The sequence below is a fragment of the Bactrocera neohumeralis genome, chromosome 5 (genome assembly GCF_024586455.1).
Source record: "Bactrocera neohumeralis isolate Rockhampton chromosome 5, APGP_CSIRO_Bneo_wtdbg2-racon-allhic-juicebox.fasta_v2, whole genome shotgun sequence".
NCBI lineage: Eukaryota > Metazoa > Arthropoda > Insecta > Diptera > Tephritidae > Bactrocera > Bactrocera neohumeralis.
The window spans coordinates 42082294-42107795 of NC_065922.1; the positions used below are offsets into that span (position 1 = coordinate 42082294).

The 25502-nt window shown below is 35.4% G+C and overlaps 1 protein-coding gene across 2 annotated transcripts in view; it reads left to right on the forward strand.

Moving 5' to 3' along the window:
- LOC126759957 (otoferlin-like) overlaps positions 1 to 25502 on the forward strand; it is a 137613-nt gene that overhangs the window by 80543 nt on the left and 31568 nt on the right. For both annotated transcript variants that reach the window (XM_050475218.1, XM_050475217.1), the window contains exons 6-7: positions 11531 to 11723; positions 14074 to 14497. In XM_050475218.1, the coding sequence (XP_050331175.1) occupies positions 11531 to 11723; positions 14074 to 14497 (617 nt within the window). The remainder of the gene's footprint in view (positions 1 to 11530; positions 11724 to 14073; positions 14498 to 25502) is intronic.

The following is a 25502-nucleotide window of genomic DNA, read 5'->3' on the forward strand; positions in this document are numbered from 1 at the left end:
ACTTTTTGCAGCACACATTTACAACATATTTAGCTACTTTAGTAAAGAGGAAAATCATGGGTTGTCAAAAAAGTCTTGCGGTATTTTTATTGAATTTTTTTTTTTTTATTGAAATTGAAATGAGTTTTTGATGACTCATGCCCAGCTCTTGAGCGATGCTACGGCTGCTACTATGCCGGTCTCTTTCGACCAATTCAGCGATTTTATCGCAATTTTCGACGACAGGCCTTCCGGAGCGTGGCGCATCTTCGACCACCTCTACACCAGAACGAAAACGTTGAAACCATCGTTGGTAAATGGAAACTGTATCGGGTCCATAAACTGCACAAATTTTATTGGCGGCTTGAGATGCATTTTTGCCTTTATCGTAGTAGTACTGTAAAATATGCCGTATTTTCTCTTTATTTTGCTCCATGTTTGCGACGCTACAACTCACGAACGACTTAAAAGAAACGACAATCAATCAAAGACGTGTTAGCGCGTGAAATGAGCTTTCCAAAAAGGTATAGCATGACCCAATGCGACGAATAAAACTAGAACTACGCGCTTTCAGCGCCAACTAGCGAAAATAACGCAAGACTTTTTTGACAACTTATATTTGTTGGCTACTTTTGAATTCATACTAACCCACAAACACAAACTTAAATAAAAACAATCGAATTTACATTTCAGTGTACTTTGGCTATCCTTAAAAATCCATCCAGAAATATTGTCAGATTCGAACAAAGCTCAAATATTATCTCAGTTTTGAACCTTTTCCATAGAATCAGTAGTAAATTTTCAGTTCTGTTCGCTAAAAGCAGACTACAAGTTGCTACTCCTGTTGTCTTTCTAGGCAAAATTTCTCGATTATCGATTTTTTTTAATCTTAGTCAAGTGTGCTTCTTGAAGTGTAGATGATTCCAACCTTATAGTCACGATAATAACCTTCACATGTGTATTTTTATAGCATAAAATAATATTAAAATATATTTTTCTCGATATTCGACTTTTCTCTTTTAGTGGTTACAATTTTCGCGGCAAACTTAATATACCTTGTTCAGGGTATAATGATTATTAATTTTCAGAAATTTCCACAAAATTTGCGTGTACAATCATTAGTCGCGCCTATAATTATACACTAAATATGCCACGGTATGCACGAAGTTTATTTTCAACGACATCAAGTACGAGCATAATCTCTAAAAGCATGAAAAGTAATTAAAGAGAAGAAAGGTAGAACAAAGTCAAATAGAAAGTTATAACGGCAAGGTTGAAAAGGAAAATGACGAAGGTCGGGCGAAATGAACCGTGAACACCGTGCCATGATAATCCGTTACAAATTCGCTATTTTGTTCGCTTTTAAATACAGTTTCAATTTGCCGTAAAACTTCGTTGCCTTTTGCGTACCACATATTTACGCTGTCTAAACAAAGGGCAACAGATAAAAGGCACAGCCGCGTTTTGACAAGTTAAGTCCAACACCTCAAAACTACCCTCCGCGTACACCAGATGTAGTTGTGTGTATATCTGTATGTACATTCTTAAAACTCGGAGAACATGCACTTACTAAACTTCAATGTCTGCCAGCTTATATGCTCTCAGCCAACCGTGTAAGCAAGAGTCTTTAAGCCGTTTGCCTAATTCACTTCCTAACTTCCTAAAAGCTGTCGCGTTCCGCTCGCTCGTCCGCCCAACACGTTTATGTTTTACGTTACAAGTATGTGGTTACGATGGGTGAAATTTTCGTTTATTTTATTTCTTCTTTATTTTGACTATTCTCTGCTTCTGTTTGCCACGCTTTATAAACTTATCTTTTATTCAGGCCATTTTTTGGTGATTTGGAACTGCTGTGGGACATTTTCGCATAAAATATTCATTTTAGTCTCGGAGGAGCGCTGGAGGCGGGGGCGCAGAGCGGAAGCATAATTTCGTTACCTTGTATAGTGGTGTGTTGTTGTTGGTCTTCATATACTTATATATGTGAATGTAAAAGTAGAGTGAAAGTTTGCGTGCCATTTTGAATATTCAGCAATTCCACCCTTTTTTGTCACTTCCTAGATTATAGTTAGATCATGAATAGTGTTTATTAGTGGCGTGTGCCCCAAGACGACATCATCATGGACATTGAATATATTCAAAGGGAATGTTAGTGCTGTTGCATTGAGAACTATTCACGCATCATGAAATAGATTTTGGGACTACGGCGATTTAACTTTTATAACCTCCAATTATTAACTAAATAGTTTTTATAAACATTCGGGCCTACCCTATAAGAAATCAAAATTTGAGTTCTTATATGATATCAACGTAATCTGAATTGGTTGGAGAAAATAATAGGGAGGTACAATCTTATACAAGAGTGTATAACTGCTGGCGTACGACGATGACATCGATATCATTGGCTATAACAACCGTGCCGTTAGTTCTGCTTTCTCTAAGTTGGACAAAGAAGCGAATCAAACGGGTCTCCTGTCATCAAACAAACAGTCGTCGCATTCGCGACTTGGTTCCCACGTCACTGTTGACACTCATAACCTCAAAGTCGTAGATAATTTCGTCTATCACCAGCAATAAGACCAACAAAAACATCAGCCTCGAAATCCAACGCAGAACAACTCTTGCCAACGGTGCTCCTTCGTACTGAGTAGGCAATTGAGATGTAAAGTCGTCTCTCGACGAACAAAGGCCAAATTCTACTAGTGCACCATGCACAGGCATGGACGATGACAACATCTGATGAGTCCACGTTACAAGTTTTCAAGAGAAAGTTTCTGCGGAAGATTTATGGTCCTTTGCGCATTGGTAACGGCGAATACCGCAAGCGATAGAACGATGAGATGTACGATATATAATATATGACGACCTTGATATAGTTCGGTGAAATAAGAGACAGCGGCTATACTGGCTAGGTCATGTCGTCTGAATGGAAGAAAATACTCCAGCACTAAAAGTATTCGACGCAATACCCGCCCGGAGAAGCAGAGGAAGAGGGATACATTCACTCCGTTGGAAAGACCAGGTGGAGAAAGACCTGCCTACAATTGAAATCTCCAATTGACACCAAAGCGCGAAAAGGAAGAACGGCTGGTGCGCTGTTGTAAACTCGGCTATAACCGCTTAATATTATTATACATATACTCTCTATTACTCATACACTGATCGACATATTCGACATAAGGTTTGTTAGAAAATAGAAAATCATTATACGTAGTATATGGGAGTTGGGGTAATGTCGAACCGATTTTATCTATTAACTGTTATCACGCCACATACTAAAAAAATGCTCCCTGTGTTTCATTAAGGTACCTCACATACAAACACAAATCATATGGATCATCCAGATGTTCCTGGTAATAGTAATATGGGGTCTAGGTCAAGTTTTCGCTCAAAATTATCCATTTTAGGCCCAAAATACACTGTTATGAGTAAAACCATGCTCTCCCAATTTCATTGAGATAACTCAAATATTGGCCGAAATATGCGATGAAAAGTCACCTGGAAGTTTAAAAATCGTTATATTAGTATATGAGGGAAGTATGCACCCGATTCAACCCATTTCCGATACACAGAATTACTATTGTCAGGGAAGGATTTTATCTGAATCTTAATTGTATATCTAATACTTTTACCGATAGTTTCGGCCACATTCGGTACCTAGGGGCTGCACAATTTTTAATCATAAAGTGGCATACTTTAAAGGAATTATTACTGCAAAATAGTATCCCGTTATCTTAATTACTTCCTGATTTGTGTAATGGAAAGTGAAAGAATCAAATGGACTTTAAAAGTGTGTGTTATTTGCGAAGTAGGAGCGGTTGTAATCCGATTTCGTACTGTAACATGTTACGTACCAAATTTAGTCGAAATCGGTTGGTCAAATCCCGAGATATGTGATTTCAACAAAAAGTGGGCGGTCTACATCCATTGTCCAATTTTCACACCAGCGTTCTAATAATATTTGCGCTGGGAGAATTTGGTTATTGTAGTTTTATTGGTATGGGAGATATATACAGGGTGCGGCAGTCATTGCAATTATAAATAGCGCGCAGGAGCGTAGGAGTGGTGGGGGGCGAGCAGCCAAGGTCAATTGTGTTGTCCTATTCAAGCATTTCAGTAGACATGGAGCCGTGGACTAACAACAACGTTCGTTTGCCGTGAAAGCTTTTTATCAAAGTGGTAGCTATTAGTTGCTCGGCGTCGTTTGTTTTCAAATTAATCGCAATAGACCATGCCTTCGGTAAACGCAATAAAGTTGTGGGTCGAAAACTTTGAAAATATTTTACGACAAGAAAAAGAGGTTACTGCAGTTCCACAATGGACGATTCCGTGGACCGTTCACCAGACTTTGAATTTTTTCTTGTGGGAATTTAAGTTCTAATGAAGAAAGACTTGGATTTGGTTTCAAAGGCAAGAATCCGGCTAGAAATTGAGAGAATAGCCTTGCTTCGTGATGTTATACTTCGCCTGCGCGAATGCCGTGCAAATGCTCCATTTGCTGATTTATTTTCAAACAGTGATTATTTTCAATGTTTCTTAAATGCTTTTTAATGTAGAAAAATATTTTATGAATATAATTTTTATCGTGTCCGTGTTTTTTTTACACCTACTTCAAAAATGCGGGATTGACTGCCGCACCCTGTACATTATATTTATTAGAGGCGGGGCCACTTTCAAAATGTTTTACCCACAAGTACTCGTTGCTATATGAAAGTACAACATTTGAAGGAAACTTAAAAAAAGTTTTATCGAAAAATAGCGAGGAATAACGGATTTATAGTCGATCTCTGCAGGCACCTCGAAAAAAAGTTGTTGTGCGGTGACCAGCCTACAGCATCACTGGATCATCTGAAACCAAAAAACCAAAATGCTTTCTTTACTTTATTAGTTTATCTTTCAATTGACGTCGAGTTTTTTTTTTAATTTTTCAATTTTTCGATTTTTGGTACCATTTTTAAGCCAAAATAACGATTTTAGACGAAAAAATCGACTTATTTGTTTTTGTAAAATTCTTAGAAATTAAAATTTTTGGAAATTTCAAAACGATCGATGCAGTAGTTTTTTCGGTAGGCTGGTCACCGACTTTAAAAATGACATATTTGGGAAAATCGATTCAAAGTTTTGTACACTCAGCGCAGGTAGCTGGAAGTACCGTTATTCAACCTGCTGTAACTTCGTTAGTTTTTCTCCGAATGACCTAAAACTTTAACGCAATATTCTTGAGATGTTGATGGTTCAGAAAAAAAAAATAAAAAAAAATGGGAAAAAAAAGTTGTCAAACCTTACCCCCCCCCTTAAAACCTGGATATGAACGCGATAGAGACTGTATGGTCCAATGTTAAAAGAGAATTGGTGACACAAAACGGCAACAATAGGAATGGAGGAAGTACTTAGAATGAAATTGATGGAGTTAATGCAACGGTGATTATGAGCTGCATATGAACAAAGTGGTTATACAACTGAATACCATATTAATTAAAAACTATTTTTTGCTGTACTTTTGCTAAATTTAATGACTTTTAAGGGTTTATGAAGACGAATATTGCGTTTCCTAAATGAATTTTTCAGTCACAATTTTACTTGTCGTGAAATTTTTTTTATAAGAAACTAAATTTAGTATATTTCCCTAACTTGGTTTATAATTTTGGTTTAGTTTTTGGAATTTGTGTTTAATAGTTTGCATTGAAATAAAAAACAAAGGGTATATAAATACAAATTGTGCTCGCTGTATGTACTTGTATGTATAATAGCTATTTAAACCAGCTTGCTTCAAACACTTCATGGCTATGAACAGCCGAAATATTTATTTTATTCCGATTTTTTAAGTCAGTGAAAGAAAAATCAAAAGCAAAGCAAGCAAATTATATAAAAGTAATTTGCGTAAGTATGTGCCTTCAAATGTATGTTGCTTCAGCATCTCTAAGTTATGCATTATGGATATAAGTGACCATTATTGCCACAACAGTGTCATCTAATCCGACATTATATGATACATAAGTGAATCAGCGGAGTCTAAAGCTATCTGCAGAAGTTACACACTCTACTATTTCCGCCAGTTTTTTGTGTAACCCAAGCAAGCGCGAAGTAACTTCAATAGAAATGTGTGGGTGTGTGTTAATAATAGAAAAAAACAGCATTTCCTGGTGAAAGAAGCACTGACGGATTACTTATTACAACACAGCAAGTTGTTAGCAATTGCTGATGGCAACACGGATGAGAGTAATGAAAAGGAATGGCAGCAAATTATGATAGCAAAAGCACGAGTGATTACTAAACGACGTCGTTGCGAATAATCAACGGCAATTTAAAGCTAAAAAATACACCCACACCTCTAGTAATTGATTGTTGAAGGCCGATGAATTGGCATAGACATATTTTTTTTTTTACTGTACTGTACACGCATATGAGACTGAGTTAATCAAATCAATTAGCTACACGTGCGTATCGAACTAGACAGGCTGAAAAGTGCGTGTCCTTTTAAGAAAGAAACAAATTAGATGTGGCGTTGTCGTGAGAAATAAATATTGATGAGTGATACTGATCAAACAAATTTTGGCATCAGCATTTTTTGCTAGAGAAGCTCACATGTTACTGAAAAGCTTCCGTTGGCTGTCATGGCGTATAAGTAATATTTTATCGCAATTCTACAAATTCAGAAAACGCTTCTTGCTGTCTTTAACTGTTTGCTTACTCATTTGAAAAAGTGGTTCGCCATAATTGCCAGCAATGAAATATCGCTTTAAGGGCTATTAAATATCTTTCCCGCCTTGTGTGCTGTCCATCTCTAAAATCTGTTTGTCTGCTTGTGCTTTGAAGTTTTCAAAATATGCGTCGCTTTGGCATTTGCTGCCATTTGTTTTTCATGTCCAACTATGTTGCCCCACGCATGTCGCGTCCATGTCAATGACAGCTATTGCATTCCAACTACAAACGCAAATTTATGTGTACATAAATGCATATATAATATATATATATGTATGTATATTAGGGTGTTTTTTGTTGAACTATTCATTTTTTTCAATCCCATCACGAAAATTTCCTTGGAAATACCCTAAAAAAAAATCCCTGAAAATTTAGGCATTTAATATTAACATTAAGGACTGAACCAAGGCATGTAAAAATATTCCATTGAAAATACCCGACAATCGTGATTTGTTATCTTTAAATTCCTATAGCTCAGCGGCATTTTATGACATCGCTTTGACTTTAGACACATATTCCTCAGAATTGAACACTCTACAAAAGTGCCTATTGGACAAAGTCGAAACTCACACCGGCGAGGTAGTACGGGCTCTAAACCTGATTTTTCCACGAAATTCGATTTTTTTTGTATATATCTTATAAATGACAAGAGCTATAGAAAATATTTTCATGACAAACTTGTAGAAAATTTTATTTGCTACAAAAAAGATCCGAGGTCAAAAACACTATCATTAATACTTCTCGAGATATTCGGCTTTTTAAGTAAGGTTGTATGGAAGTTACATAGTTTTTTATTACATACTATCCATGAAAATTCTCTAAAGACTTACTTAATAAGACAAATATCTCGAGAGCTATTAGTGATAGCGAATTTGACCTCCAACTATAGCTCTTATCATTTACGAGATATATACAAAAAAATGCCTCTGAGCTATAGAAATTTAAAGATAAAAAATCACGATTGTCGTGTATTTTCAATGGAAATTTTTTACATGCCTTGGTCCAGTCCTTAAATTTAATATTCAGGAAATTTTTTTTAGGGTATTTCCAAGGAAATTTCATGATGGGATTGAAAAAAATGAATAGTTCAAAAAAAAGACACCCTAATGTATGTATATACATATATATGTAAGTATATATATGCACGAAGCTCAACGCATGGACATATTCATTTTACATTTTCATTTGCGATTTACGAGCAGCATTTTAACATATATTTTATAGTTTACGCCATTTTTGCTCTTTGTTTTGATTATCCTTCGCCAATATTTGCAAATACTTTTCTCTGCTCCCTCGTTGGATTGGGGAGCAAAGCACGTAGTACGTGAAACAGATAATGTATATAATGTGTAAGCCTTCGGCAGCAGCACATGTTGCACGTAATTGTGCTATGCGGACGCCTCGTCACTTCCTGCTGAGCGCAATTAAAACGGGAAAAGCCATACAGTTAAGAGCGATATTACTTAAGAGAGACTTTTTATGCTCTTTTACATTATCTACCATTATTTGGGGTTACATTTGCTCACATATATATGTACATACTCATGTCGGCGCCTGACTGTAAGCAACGTTTAGGCTATACTCAGATAAAATCATTATTCACATTTAATTTTCTTAATTTCAAATTAATTCAGGCATAACGGATATATAACTTATAAACCTAAAGAAAAAGAAAATCCACTGAAATATTAGTATATAGTATACTTGTATACCAAACCGTTAAAAATATTCTTTCTAATTCGTTTATAATTTGGATTTAATTTTGTTTTACATTTTTTGATATTTAAATTCTTTTTATTTGAGATATTTATTTATTTTCTTATTAGATTTGTACTTTTTTTAATTTTCCCAATTTTTTTTTTAATTTCTTTTTAACCATTTCTACATTTTTGTTTTATTATTTTTGAGATTTTTATTTCTAAAATTCGGTTTTAAATTTTTATTTATTGTTTTATTAGATCATTTATTTCTTGTTTTAATTTTTATTTGCTTTTAAATTTTTTTTTAATCTCTTTAAAATTGCTTATTATTTTTATAATAATTATTTAAATTTTTGGAGATTTTTATTGTTCCTTTTACTTAATAATCCATATATTAAGTGGGCGAAGTACAAAATTGTATTCGATATGCTCACTTTTTGCTTTCACACAATCCCTCAAAAGATTCGGTCCTTGATAAATAGAACCAAGCACATTTTTTGAGACTCTACAAATTTCTGTGGGGTATTCGATAGTTCTTCAACTGTGTCTACAAACTTTAGTCAAATGGATTCAAAACTGGACTTTCAGACTGTCAATCGTCAGTACCTTTGAAATCAAGAAAATTGTTTCCAAGTCACTTCTGGTCTGGTTTTTGCCCTGTTTGCTGAAGAGATCGCTAGGCTCTGTTGAGCTTAATTATCTTCAAGCGCGTTGTCAAGAGACGACCAGTCAATCGACAGCAGGGAGATGTAGAGATCACCTCGAATTTGAAATAAAAGTCCATTGCAGTATAAATAATTATTTTCAGTATATGAAAGCTGGGAAAAGATGTGAACTGAGTTCCTATATATTTGGAACTAAATTATATTAAGGCAGGAGACAATTTTTTTTATAACTTTGGAATGATATCAACCTAGTTAACCTTTAAATAGAATTAACTTATTGTGGGAGGGGCACGTTTTATTCCGTTCATAAGCATTGGTAAAAAAATAATCCTATTTAATGCAGTCTATTTATATACAACTCTGTGATACCTCATCACGATAATGCACCATGTCATACTGCAACTCGACTCATATCGTTCCACCGTATTCTCGACATTTGGCTCCGTGCCATTCCGGGTATAAAACCAACTCAAAAAGCCAATGTTGGACGTCGCTTTGACACGTTTGAGTAGATAAAAGCCGCATGGAGAAGGTCTTGAAAGCTGTGCCGGAAAAATAATTTTCCGACTCTTTCAAAAACTGGTAAAGGCGTTGGCAAAGTGCGTTTCATCAGAAGGCGATTTTTCGAAGCGATGGAAATTGATTTGGAAGAATAAATACAGAATTTCCATTTTATAAAGAAATTAAGCTTATCTTTTGATCACAGTAGTGTGTATGTAGATACATTTTATGTAGATATCTCATATATTGACTAATAGCCTTGACAGACGGCAGCGTTAATCCGGATTAACTGCGCACTTAATCAGATCCAAATTTGTAGGTGACAGACGGCAGCAGTTTGAAACTCTCATAAACAGCTCATTGTCCTTTTTATAATATTTTCAATGAAAATTGATAGAAGATAAACATTACGGTTGTTAGGCGACCAATTTTTACCAAACCATTTTTTATTACAAAAGCATATCAACACATTATTTTTAAAACTGCATCAAAACATAGAAAGGAATTTTATATAAAACATTATTTCTTGCTAAAATATAATATCACAGCAGAATCCGGGAATTATCACGCCATTTATTTGCTGTTTGAACTATTTCAACAAATGGTTTATGAGATGTGTATATTTAACCTCTTCCACATTGAAGTCCAGCCCAATTTTTCATGGTATTACAAAGAACTGAATTATGAAAAAACTATTATTCTTTCGAGCGAAATTTTAAAAGAATATAAGACTATATAATTTGAATATGATTTAATAATTTGTAACATGAAACTTGAAGCAAATAAAAGCAAAGACTCAAGCGCTTTGAAATAACGGAACGAACTGCGGAAAGCATTCTGCGTGTGGTTACTTATAGAGCAAAATAACTACGAATCGCAGTACAAGCCTCAAAATTTTATTTAATGCTATGGTTACTTTGAATATTATCAAGTTTTCTGGCAAAATTTTTACACTCGATTGAAGACACCATAAAATATAAATTGTGACAAAAAAGTACCCGGAAATTGTTATTGTCCGGAGGGATAGACGAACAATTAATAGTACTATTTGACCGAATTGAGGCGTTTGAGAGTTTCGAGGTCTGGAAAGATCTTTGATCTAAGTGTATTATATCTGTTGGGGATTACTTTAAGGACGACAAAATAAATACTGATGAATAATTAAATGTTTTGCGATTTATTTGCAATTTCCGGAATCTTTTTTGCCTCAATGTATTATGCCTATTTCACTAAATTTATAACTCGAACCCGTGCGCAGACTTCCATCCGAAGTTGTGCTTGCCTACTACGCCGGCTTTATTATCCCGTGGTCACTATCTTCTGAGATTACGTTTAACACTAACGCGCCCTTTTGCCAGGACTTCAATGGCGCTCTCTATTAGCTCTATTTGTGCATTTATATGTACTCAGCTAGTCCGTGCCATGCAGCTTCGCTTAACCTGTTGCAAATGGCCTTACAAATGCTTAACTTGCGCACGTGGTCGAAGCCAAGGGCTGCTCTACAATGTTAATATTTATATGTTTGCAAGTAGCTGGCTTACCAAGGAGAAAACTGACGACTGACGGCGGACGACTTCGCGTAAAGTTGATGTTTACCTTCGGAAGTCAAGGTGGCCGGCACAGCTGTTCTACGATATGTATTCGTACAACTAGCTGCCGGGTAGCCAGGCAGTCGTGACAACTAACTTCAGCTGGGCTCGTGTTTGCAGACATAATGTGGCAAGGTGGTGCCAGCAGCCACCACCGCTACATTGCTGCTCCACCTTTACATATCTTTAACTGCTACATACATACTCGTGTTCAATGGAAAATGCGCGCCAAATGTAAGGGCCCTTCGTGCGCCCACGTAGCCAGCTACAACGTTCGCTTGTTGTGCTACTGCTACAACAACGACTACCGTATTTTAACTCTCTTAGTTTCATTGTATTTACGCTCTTTGTTATGAACTCTCCATAAATGTACGCTATATTTTTACATTCGCAGGCACTTGTTGTATTCGAAGCGAGATACACATCGCCCGACGATGCTGCTGGCAATTTTGAGCCGACCAATCTGGTGCGACCCATACAGGAGCAGCACAACATTAGCTGCAGCAGCCAAAGCTTGGACGATGATCAACAGATGCTTCTCGACATCGAGCAGAACATAGCTAATCTGGAGCGTAGTCTGAATCGAGGTAAAGTGAAAATTCGAATTTTGAGTGGTTAAATGTTGAAAATCGGTAGAAAATTCTGAGAAAATTGTGTCGTTTAACGGGATTTAATTTTTTTTAAATTAAATACACACATGTTAAAGCAGTCGCGGATTAATGCTTTTTGGCAATAATGAAGCATTGTAGGCAGCAATCAGTGTCTTTGCTTTAATTAGTCGAAAGTGGAAACGGTTTGAGCTAAAAACAACGAAAACGGTGTATTAGTGTGTTTTTAAAGCATATAATTGTGTTAAGTGTAAAATTGCAATATTCGAATGCGCTAGAAAAATCACGTATAACAAAATGTTAAGAGCCTTAAAGTTCTAAAAACAAAATATTTAATTAAAAAAGTGTTCTACAACGGTGAAGTTAAAATTTTGTCTCTTAAATATAAAATAATGATTTTAGATGCGTTTTTTTTATTAAACAATTATTTCAGAATTCAAAATATAATCAGATAATTTATTTCAGAATATGTGCCAAAAAGCACATATTTTTAGTGCTAAAAAAACAGTTATTACATAATTTTTGAGTAAAAAAATAAAATCAAAATTTATTTCAGAATATGTGTCAAAAAGTATATTTTTTTAGTGGTAAAAAAACAGTTATTACATAATTCTTGACTAAAAAAATAAAATCAAAATTTATTTCAGAATATGTGTCAAAAAGCATATATTTTTAGTGCTAAAAAAACAGTTATTACATAATTTTTGACTAAAAAAATAAAATCAAAATTTATTTCAGAATATGTGTCAAAAAGTATATATTTTTAGTGCTAAAAAAACAGTTATTACATAATTTTTGACTAAAAAAATAAAATCAAAATTTATTTCAGAATATGTGTCAAAAAGAATATACTTTTAGTGGTAAAAAAACAGTTATTACATAATTTTTGATCAAAAAAAAATATATTAGGAAGGAGAAGTCTGATATCTATGAAGCAGAAATAGAAAATTTTTGTTTTTAAGGACAACACAAATGTGTTAAAAAAATTTAAGATTTTGATTTTTATTTTTTTTGTTGTAACTCTTAACTGAAAAAAACACATTTGAACGAAAAAAAAGTTTCGTAGAATAACAAAAATACAATATTTCCCTAATGATAGGCTAATGCTACAAACGCACCTACAATACACCTATATGTAGCATTTGCGAAACGCGAAAGGGTTTCACGTGTTAACCTTTTCAAGGCAACCGAAAACTTCACAAATTCAAGTACCGTTTAATAAAGCAAGCTTCAGGCCATAAGCCAGCAATCATTTATGCTTCAGTTACACGGAAATGAATAATTGATGAATAAATATTTGAAAAAAAGTTTCGTTCAAAACATTTCATTTCTTCAGAGGCGAAAGGTTTCATTCAACACAAAGCGCAAAATGGCATGCAAATCATCATTGCATATTAAATTATAAAAGTGAAACGCACAATTTTTTGGCTAATGGCCACACATTTTTACAGCACAAAAACGGTTTTTGCATATTTTAAAGAAAAAAAGGAAGCGCAAACAAAGTTAAGCAGCTGACTGTAGCAAGTTTCTAGTATTTCTACGAAAGCAGAGCGAGAGAACAAGAGTTTTTAAGTGTTTGACTTTAAGCGTCGTTTCATTTTCATGCTTGCGCTGTGTCCGGTTTAGTAGACAACGAAGTTAGGATTAGTAGCGAAAGTAGAACAAAAGTACTTAGTCTAGGAGCAAAATAATTTCTGATAATTTAAGATTAGACTGTACTTTGTGTGTAAAGCTATGAAGTTCTAGTTTTAATTTGGTCCAATGATATTTCGTAAGAGTAAAACTTTGGACGCAGTAATCAAGAGCAGAGCAAAGAGGAATCAAGAGGAGAGAAAATAGTAAACACATATAAATTTTGCACTTTGAGATTACATATTTCTACCATAAATACTTCCGAATCAAGGCGAATAAGTCGACAAAGTTGCATTTAAGTATTTTTTAATGGAAAAATGCTTACGGTAAATGTGTAAATGCTGTTGAAAGAGCCTTTTAAAATTAATACAAAAACGGTGTTTTCTAAAATGAGATAAATGGATTGCTGTGAAAGAAAATGTTAGCAAATAATGGCGAAACAACATGTAGAAATTCCGTTAAAGTGTGTCTTAAATGGCTTAAAACACATTTTTACTCACACCTCTCAATTACAGATGTAATGAAACTAAGATTTATACAATGTTAGTGCTCGTAAAATATTAAAAAATGTGAAATAATAAGTAAATAAACTAGAATTCCCATCCACTCAACATATGTTGACACAAACTGTACCAAAACAACGTAGCAATGCCCCCTCCCACGTCCAAGTCTCAGTATACCTCTCGCTTTCCCACAGAACCGGGCGGTCATGGCACAAGCGGCGCTGGAACCGCCTCCAGCGGCAGCGAATCGCACGGCACACAAAAGAAGCGGCATCTGTTGCGCCGCGTTATGACCGCCGCCCAACACAGCACGACAAGCGTCACCACAAACCGCCAAAGAATCGAACTGAAATTTGATAAATTCGGCAAATCACCTACAACGGGCCGCAGCGGCAGCATCACAACACTACTCACCACCACACCCAACTCAAATGCCCACACCAACGCCGCCACAGACAGCAAAAGCGCTAGCGCACTGGCCGCCGCTATGCGCGCCACCGAAAGTCCACCGTGCAAGGAGAAGAAACTCAGTATGCGCACCGTGCGGAACATTATGCGTCTGGGTCGCAGCAGACAGACGTCGCAGTCGCGTGACAGCAGCACCGAAGATGAGGGCAGGTAAGTGGCATTACACACCGCGGGCACATAACAACAATTTTATCTTTTTATTTACAACACGCACACCCACATTTATGTCTACGGCTATGTTGATATGTATCAAGTACTTATACGCTGCCGCAAGGCACACAAATACGCCTTAACAACAGACCGCAAATTTATAAGAAACGGAAGCATCCAAACATACGCCCTCGGAAAATATTTGTTTTGCGTGTTTTTCCTCTTGAATAGCAACCGGAGGTACATAGCTCGCAAGGAAATAAGTTATAATCAGCAACAAGTGTCCACTTGTTGAGGCGTGCGGTAAGCCACCTGCCTGCGGCGACGCTCGTTTTGAGCCAAATGAAAATTGATGCTAAAAGTTGAGCACGCCGTGTATTTCATTTTAATGTTTGCAAAATATCCACTGACCACTTGTTGACACTTAACGCTCAAGTTTTTGATGGCCCTTACGGTAGCTTTAACACAGATACACAGCTACCTGGCGTATAAAAGCTCAAACTGACGCATGTGACATTTCAAATTTAATTTATATATTATTATATATAATTTATTTGAAATAAAATTATCAAGTACTCAACAGGTCAGCAAGGGATCCTGGAAATATGCAGCGCTACGATTCCTAGTCGTTACAAGCAATTTTGCTCGCCAGAGTCGTGTCTAAAACATTGGCTCTCCAGGGGCTGTCAAAACCTTGATTATGGAATGACTTTGTGGTGGCTTTCAGCTCTGGGCTGCAACCAACAACCCACACATACTGTGTTGACCTTTAACGGCATGCTGAGTTGTAGCTAAAATTTTACATTTTCATTTCATAATCCATGCTACTTGTGCGCTTCGAAGGGTAACTGCATATTTCTACCTACTCATACACATGTCTATCTATATATATGTATGTATATGTATGTGTATGTGTGTAAGTGCCTATGAAGTTTCGAGTTGCACATTGCTCGCCTGCAGCTAATGCCTGTTTTAATGTGTGGAAGGGAAAAATTGTATATTTTCATATTTTGATACTTTTTGCGCAATATTGAAGCAATTATGGCAAAACAGAGATTAAAGAGAAAAGTTGGTGCTCGGATATCAAGTTGTAAGCAGCTTCATTGTACTTAAAATTGTTGTTTCTTCCGTGGAAACCTTGTAATTGAAATGTTGACTGGAAGGCGCCTGTGCAGAATATTTTTAATTTTCATCTGGCAACTTATGGCACGGAATTTTTTCCTCGTAGCGTAACCTATTTAGTTTATCATACCATACCTGTCCATCCGCCTATTTATTGCATGAACTTATATTCAATAGCAAACTTGTAAAACAATACTTTGTAGCATCGAAGAAATCGATTATATGAATAACAAGTCAATGAGAAGTCCGCGGCTTACCATAGTAAAACATATAGTTTTTCCAAATATCGTTTTTTGATTCAACTAAGTTCCTTTCAAGAGTGATCCACTGATTATTGTGACCTTTCAACTTTTCGTTGCCATTTTTGTTCTACGATTTGTTCTTTGCTTCAAAATTGGGCTCGGTTTGAATGATCACTGCATCATTCGACAAAAATTTCTTCTCAGCGAGCATTCTTTTGAGGTCTGAGCACAGGGAACAGCCGTGTGGGCCAAATATGGAGAATACGGTGAATGTGAAAGTAATTCAAAGCCCAATTCAAGAATTTTTGCCATCGTTTTCGCTGACTTGAGACACGATGTATTCTCTTGGAGAAACAACTCTTTCTTTTTCTACAAATGTGGCCGCCTTTCGGCCATTCGGCCCTTTGAATGGTCCAATAACGCTATGTAATAGTCGCTGTTGATCATACTTCTTTTTCCAAGGTGGTCAATAAAAATTATTCCATGCCCATCCCAACATATAGACGCAATAACCTTGCCAGCCGACTGTTGCAATTGACCACGCTTTGGAGCGGATTCATCGCGTCCACTCGGATGATTGTCGATTGGACTTCGGAGTAAAATACTGGAGCCATGTTTCATCCATTGGCTCATATCGACGTAAAAACTCGAGTTAATTACGCTTGAATATCTCCAAAAACTACTCCAAATCATCAACTCGATGTCATTTTTGGTCAAAAGTGAGCTTTGCACAGAGCTTTCTCTTGTATGATATAATGTACACGTTCAGTTGATATCTGTAGAGTGTCTGCTATCTCGAATAACTTCACTTTACGGTCATTCAAAATTATTTTGCGAACTTTTTTGATGTTTTCGTCGGTTTCGTCTTTTGAGCGACCACTGCGTTCACCTTCTTCGTTGCTTATTTCATCACATCTGAAGATAGCATACCAATTATTGATGGTTGATTTTCCTGGAACAGTTTCCGCAAACTCGTCATCAAACCAAATTTTTACTTCAAATGTATTTTTTCCCTTCAAAAGGCAACATTTTATCAACGCGCGGAATTTAATTTTATCCATTTTTTTACAATATTAAAGCTTGATTTTGGGTAAAAATTATTTAATTTCCAAACTAATGATTCGACAACTGTCAAATTTATACACGCGCCTTTTGAAGGTTAGGGCTAACTAAAAATAATATGGATTTAATTCTAGTAACCTGTTACATATTTTCTTACACGAGTTCAACTCGCTGACTTTTTGTTTTCTTTTACATGAAAAGTACACAAAGATAGCGAGCAGAGAAAGGGAAATTGAAAATATTTAATATCAAAGGAAAAGTAAATTTTTGTATCGGCCAAAGTGTAGCCTATTCTAGAATTTGTCTTTGAAGATTGCAAATTGATTCAAAAAAAAAACTTTTGGTTATGATAAAATATTTAAAATATCCACATTTTAAGTATTATTGGGATTAACTGAAAAAATTGATTACAATTATCTTAAATATTTACTATACAATAAATATGTGGATAAATTTTTGCATAAAATCCTTCGAGTTTTAGGACTTATTTGTATACATTCTGCAGCAAAGGGTTGAACTAGCTTCAGTTCTGTAATTTAAAGCTATCATTTCGATTTGATTGTGCAGTTATTGGTTTTAGAATTTGAGCTTATGTAATTTGATTTTATTTACGATTGATGAAAATGGTTAGTGCAACGCTTATGTGAAACTGGCGCAAAATATATAAAAACATTGCTGAGACTATGCTGCAGCAATGAGTTTCAAAATGTTTACCTAAATGCCCACTCAACTAAACATCAATGGAATGGGAAATCCCAATTTCATTCTGGATAAATGAAAATAATTATATACATATAAAGATATGGGAGCTGGGATAATATGTGAATCGATATCACACATTTTAACCATTAAACTATGTTAATGTACTTTCATTTAATTCTGCTGAGATATCATAAATATTGATCATCATATACGACATAAAGCCAACCGGAAGAATAAAAATCTTATAAAATTCTTATTAATTTTCTTATATATATAAGCGGTCAGTTAGTTTTGTAGAAATAGATGCCCTTTAATTTTTATTAAGAAACGATTGAATAATATATGAGGTATAAAGTCAAGTATTTTTGGGAAAATCCGTGTTTACGTAGGTTGCTATATATATTTCTGGCCTAATAATGTAAATAGGCATATTTATCAACGAAAATGGTTTTTTTTTTTTTTGTCGATTGCTGTTTTGTTTCGGGCTCATACGCATAGATCCATGATTCGTCACCAGTGATGATCTTATAAACGTCTTTTGAAGCACCGTGATCGTATTTTTTCAGCATTTCTTTACACCAATCCACACGAGCCTTTTTTAACACGAGAACAAACCTTTTTTACGGCCAGGTGTTCATGCAATATCGAATGTATGCTGGTGGGAGAAATGCATAGGCATGTCTCTATCTGAAGGTATGTTACATGACGGTCTTACATTATCAGTTCACGTACGGCATCGATGTTTTCTGGCACAACGGCTGTTTTTGGACGACCTTCACGGAATTCGTCTTTGAGCGAGCGTCGGCCACGATTGAATTCGTTGTACCAGTTTTTCACAGTGCTATAGGATGGTGCTTCATAGCCATACAAAGATTTTAGTTCATCGATGCACTCCTGTCGTGATAATCCACGTCGAAAGTTGTGAAAAATGATCGCACGAAAATGTTCACGAGTAAATTCCATTTTTTGGCCGAGATGAATTTTTTAATTCCCTGTAAATAAAACAATTCACGATTAAATGATAAAACGTTCTGAGTGATGTTATGCTAAAAAATGTTAAACTTTCCAATGGAAATGTCAGATTGCACCTCGCAACACCTAGTGTTGCCCTAGGCCAGAATATATATAGCAGCCCTCGTAGTATATGAGGACCATAGGAAGTATTGCCCTAATTTCGTCCATTTCTTTCATATTTATAGTATGCGGTATAAAATCAACCGAAAGTTCTAAGAAATATTTATAATAATTGACCCACTTTTACTCATTTTTAATGAGAGAAAAGCTTAAAATTCTTAAACTGTTTACACAAAATATATTAAACATTTACATTTTGCAAATTTTTCGACGATTCGCTTCAACTAAAAGGGGCGTTTTTGGTCGCTTGAGGTCGATTAAATATTTCTCAGTGTGTTGTAGTATATATTTCTTGAAAATCGGGATAAAAGAAGGTTCGCTAGTTCAGTTTGACTATGGTATTTCACAAGTACACTATGCTAACAGTCTCCCTTACGACTAACTCATGCCAACAGTGAGACCCGCATAGGAATACAACGGTTAGTCACAGTTACGTTTTAGAATTCCCACTTAGTGACTGCGTTCACCCAAAAGGTTTTCTTAGATAACCTAAACTGCTACAAACTCCCCTAATTATGTAAAAGTTTTTAATTAGAGCGCCTTAAATCATCCGAATAACCACAAATTTGTATAAATGAAACCAAGCCACAAGCTAATGTATAGCTGATCAACCACATGTCTTATTATCCCACTTTGTTAACACAGTTTAAACAAACAAACTGCCTTACGTACACACCCATACACAACCACAATTGTATACACACCCACGCAAGCTATACAAATTGCGACAAATTGCTCCGCGCTGGCCAATTTTATTATGTACACATTTCCGGTTACACCTACCAGACACGTTCAAACAACATTAACAGCACGCCAACCGACATTTCGACTAACTGTATAAGAATCTCGCAGACAAGGTTATATTAATGTGCATCTGTGTGCGTGAAATCGAGCTGTCCGCACGCGTCCATGATCATTGGCATTGCAGTTTTAACAGACGACTCGGTTTTGCTATTTACTAACATCCGTATATATATATATATATGTATATATGCATATATTATGGCTTTGAGCTGGCTGGCACAGACACACATATGCATTCTTGCAGGCTAATGTACAACAACACCGCATGTGTGGAGTGCAAATTTGCATTCTCCAATAAGCTCTCAGCAAAAACGCAGTCGACGCGGCGTATGAGCAACATTAAGGGCAGCCGTTGTTTACACACCGGTGAAGTGCATAAATATGCATACATGTAAACATACTTATATGCATGCGTACTAGACTGCGTGAAGTGTTTACCATTTTCATATCGAGCACTTTTTATTTACCGTCTGCTAAATTCACGTGTCGACAGCTCCGGCGTTGTGCTCCTGCTCCGGCATCGTATATGTCTTACATACCCACATGTATATATATAAATATACTACCCGCTTCTCTGCCATTCCAACCGAAGATGTGGAAGGTATTTAGTTTGTTGAAGCTGCCCGCGGGGTTATGTTGATATGCAGTGAATGAAGTACAAAGCTTTGCAAAATATTTACAGAAATAGTATGTTAGTGGAATGCTGCAGCGAGGAATGTTGTTTGAGTGGTTTAAATTCTTCGCAACGGTTGAGAATGTATGCAGCGTTGCTTAACATATTTGTAGCTTGCTGCTGACGAATACTCACATATGCATTAAGGTTTCAATTTACTTAAAACAAATACTTTACAGATATTTTGCGAATTTCAATGCCGGATTTATGATTGAATAAAGTATACTTTAAGAGAAAAGATTACCTCGATTTTGCAATATTTTGTAATTGATACATAGTCAAATTTCTACAGAAAAATATTGAATTAGTTGGAAAAATTTTTTGATATACGATAAAATATTATACTTACAACTTTTAAAAGAGTTTACAGCTTGTTTATATGTTGGAAAATCTACTTTTGTGAAGAGTTTTGATTGCAAATTCTACGATAACCTTTATACTTCTATACTTTAATATAAAAAAGCCTCTTTTACTGCTTTCTAAAATCCATATTTGAAAATTAGCTTTTCAATTTTTTTCTATTTAGTGGAGTCGGTGGTTGATATATGAAAACGAAACACAATACTAAATTTTAGGATTTTATTTTTAATTTTTCTAATTTTTTATGGAGAAACTATAATATATAGAACAAGTAAGAAAGGGCTAAGTTCGGGTGCAACCGAACATTTTATACTCTTGCAACTTTCAGGAATCAAAGCAAGGGAAATACCTTAAGGTGTAAAACGTCAACCTGATCGAAATCCAAGCAATTTTATTTACATATACATACTATATGTAACTCATATGCTGACAAACACATAAGATTTGTAAGAAAAACGAAAACCCTTATACTTGTATGTAGTATATGGAAGTTGGGGTAGTATCGGCCAAATTTTATCAATTTTTCCCAATACCACATACTTTGACATGTCACATACTAAAAAACCAATCATATGAAGTAAAGTCAGCCGGATGTTCGAAGATCCTGATATTAGTTATATGGGGGGTAAGTAAAGTCTTCGCTTAAATTTATTTATTTTTGGCACAAAGATAGATTGCTATGAGTAATATATGGTCTGTAATTTTCATTGAGATAACTCAAATTTTGTTCGATAAATCAATCATAAAGTCACCAGGAAGATGGAAAATCTTTATATTAGATATATGGGGACTAAGGGAAGTATTGGTCCGATTTAACCTATTTTTGACATACAGACATACCATTGTTAGAGAAGTACTATCCCTGAATTTCAATTATATATCTCAGACATTGACCAATATTTTCAAACAAAAGTGAACTATAGGTACCGGGGTCGAAATTTCGGTACAGTTTTTATTGGACTTAAACAATTTTTGGTCATAAGGTGGCACACACAAAGGGCAAAGTTTAATCTCGTTATATTAATTGCTTCTTGGTTTCCGTGCTGGGAACTCAACAAATCAAATGGAATTTAAAATTGTGTTATATGGGAAGTAGGCGTGGTTATTGTCCGAATTCGCTCATTTTCACAACGTGACATAAGACTATGAAAAAAATGCCACGTACCAAATTTTGTGGAAATCGGTAAGTTGGTATGGTATTTCATCAAAAAGTGGGCGGAGCCAAGCCCATCGTCCAACTTTCACGCAGGCTCCAATAAGCTCTCTCATACCATATTAGTGGTAAAATTTAATGTCTGACGCATTTAGTTATTGATTTATGGCGCTTTTAGTAGTTTTGAACAGTACCGTTATATGGGCAGTGAACGGGATTTTCATCAGTTTTCGTCCACTTTCACACTGTGGGTTGCTTAAGCGGTTTGGAAGATATGCACATTGAACTTATTCGAGGGCACGCCCATTTTTCCAAATTTTTTCCACACGGGTGACCCTTCCTATTGCGATCCCCTGTACGAAATATGAATTTTATACCTTAATTAGGTGCTTAGTTATGGCACTTTACATTACAGGGTTTGTCCGGAAAATAATAGGCCTGAGTGGATTTAAAAAAGTTTATTGATCCAATTGTTGCAATTCTTTAAAAACCTTCAAAATATGCTCCTTCTGCGTCGATACAGCGCTGCCAGCGGATTTCCAAGCTTTAAAGGCGTCACGGAAGGCATTCTCCGAAATAGCCTTGAGAGCCGAGGTGCATGCTGCTTGGATTCCCTCTGTCGTCTCAAAATGCTTGCCTTTATTCGGCCTTTTCAAGCAAGGAAACTAAAAAAGTTCGGAGGCAATATCTGGGCTGTCGGGGGCGAATATGTTTCACCTGATTCTCCTGATGCTGGGAGCCAACTGATCAGCTCGTTGGTTAGCTGGAACGCCCTCTACTGAATCTAGTGGGTGCGCGCGCGCTCTGAAGTCCAAAAGAAAAAGAAGAAGGGGAAGAAAATCAGTCCTATTACTTTCCGGACAAACCCTGTCCCCCACTGTAATTTGGTACATTTAATACTACGAAGATCATCTGTGCCTTAAATATTTTAAAAAAGTGGGCATGAATCCTGCTGATTTCGAAATTCACTAGCGCCTCCCCAAACAATATTCTAATTAGTAAAACAAAGCAGAATTAAATTTTAATTTGTGAACTTTGTGCAAAAGAGTTTCGAAGGAATTGGTGTAAAAATAACACAATTGACGTTGTAACATTCACTTTTCGCCGAAATACCTTACTTACATATACATATAAAGCTTTTCAAGGCCCAACATACCGAATATACATATATAGTATGTAGGTTTCCGGTTTCTATGGCTGACTTTTTGCCGAAAATGTTTATCAATCGGTGAGATATAGTATATTATTGAAATTCGATGGAACGTTTTAGAATAATACGCTTTTGTCAATCGGGCGAAATCGGACTAATATTTCGCGTAAAACCCATATACCTAATATAACAATTTCAAACTTCCGCTTTATTTCACATATATCTCATTTTATGTTGTGGGTTAAAAATAAGTGAGTCTACGACCTAGATTATGTATAAATAAATATCAATAGTTAAACGTGAAAACTTATTCATGGCTTCGTCGAATAATAAATGTTGATTTTGTAATAACCAGAAGTATATATTAATATTCAGCGTGACAAGCTGAGCCGGTTAATCTGTCAATTTTTAATAATGGGTTGTCAAAAAAGTCTTGCGGTATTTTTATTGAATTTTTTTTTTATTGAAATTGAAATGAATTTTTGATGACTCATGCCCAGCTCTTGACCGATGCTACAGCTGCTACTATCCTGGTCTCTTTCGACCAATTCAGCGATTTTATCGCAATTTTCGACGACATGTCTTCCGAAGCATGGCGCATCTTCGACCACCTCTACACCAGAACGAAAACGTTGAAACCATCGTTGTGCGGTGGAAATGCAAACTGTGTCGGGTCCATAAACTGCACAAATTTTATTGGCGGCTTGAGATGCATTTTTGCCTTTATCGTAGAAGTACTGTAAAATATGCCGTATTTTCTCTTTATTTTGCTCCATGTTTGCGACGCTATAACTCACGAACGACTTAAAAGAAACGACAATCAATCTCAAACACGTGTTAGCGCGTGAAATAGAATTAGAACTACGCGCTTTCAGCGCCAACTTGCGAAAATACCGCAAGACTTTTTTGATAACCTAAATATATATTGATAACCTAAAAAGACTCCATTTTTAGAACCGATATCAGACTACTATGGTTTAAGACTATCAAGACCTTATATGGAACACTTCGACATATATCTTCACGAATTTGATATGAATTGTGGCTAAAGGCAATGCTACAATCTGAACATAATATTTAGATCGAATTACCGAACAAAATTAACATATCGATCTTCAAAAAATATTTATTTGTCTTATTAAGTAATCTAAATTCTACTTGATGGTTATTTATATCAACCACCGTGGCAATAATAAACAACCATTTTCTTTTCCATTGGATTTTGTTATAAATATAATTGCTAGAATAAATGTACCTGTGCTTCCTCGTCTTACATCCTTCGACATTGAGGGAGTATATATCGATTACACCCGAACTTCGCCCCTCCTTACTTGTACATGTGAAGGATTATAATAAACTTGAGTGTGAAAATAAAGTGAGTTTTGTTTTTCGTATTCATATGTATTACCATAGCGCTCCTTATAAGCAATAGACAAAAATTGCCAGTCGGCTCTGTTTACCTTATTAGTTTGCATACATATATGCACTACTTACATACATATATCTTTCTTTGTGAAATGAAGATTTTTGAAGATTTATATTGTCGTGTGTTCGTTCCTTTTTTTAAAGGGAGAAAACTTGCCGGCATTGTATTGACAGTGATTTGCACTAACACCACGCCACTTAAAACGAATATCGGTTAAAACTTCAAAGCCCGTTTCTGAGCTATTGAGCACTGAATATTCTTTTAATAACAAACAATAAAATTATTTTAAAAGTTTTTGGTCTGACTTGCCATAACAAATTTTTGTAGAATAGTATATCTTTCTAAATTATACCAAAACATTTATCTATATTTTATATATGTACATATATTTTTCATTTTACTTGTCATTGAAACCGACAGTTTACGCATACACTTACGCAATTATATTATTCTAACCCTAATCTAAGGTACATAAGTAATTTAGAACGGCTTCAATGACAAGTTATGAATACAACTCCAACCACCAAGCAGTGGTGGGCGCTATTATACAACATATAGCTAACTTGAACATACATATTATAAATATATATATATATATATATTTATATACTTGTATGTATAATTATCTATGCACATAAGAAACCATAAAATTTCATTATGTGTGTTTTAATTAATACAAATTTGCATTATAATCCATGGAGACAATGTCGTGACTGTGTTTTGCTTATGGACATTATAAGTATGTGTATGATGACGATAAATTTCATTGGAACTGGAAATTTTGTAATTAAATCAAAATTAATAAATATGTAATGTTTCCGGGAAAGTATTTCAAAATATTTCTGCAGCCACCTCGAATATAAATCGCACGAAAATTAGCTACACTTGCATACTATCTGTTTTATGTTTGGAAAAATGTTGTAATGATGAATCATACCTTATAAGAAGACATATTTAACCCAAACGTAAACGTTATACAAACAAGAAAAAACGTTAACTTCGGCTGCACCGAAGCAAATATACCCTTCACAGGTGCATTTCTTTTAGTAACTATGTGTTCAGTTTGTACGGATGAACAATTTTTCCGGAGATTATATTATTACCTTAAGCAGTAATCCATGCCAAATTTCGTGAAGATACCAAGTCAAATGCGAAAGTTTTCCATACAAGCCCTTGA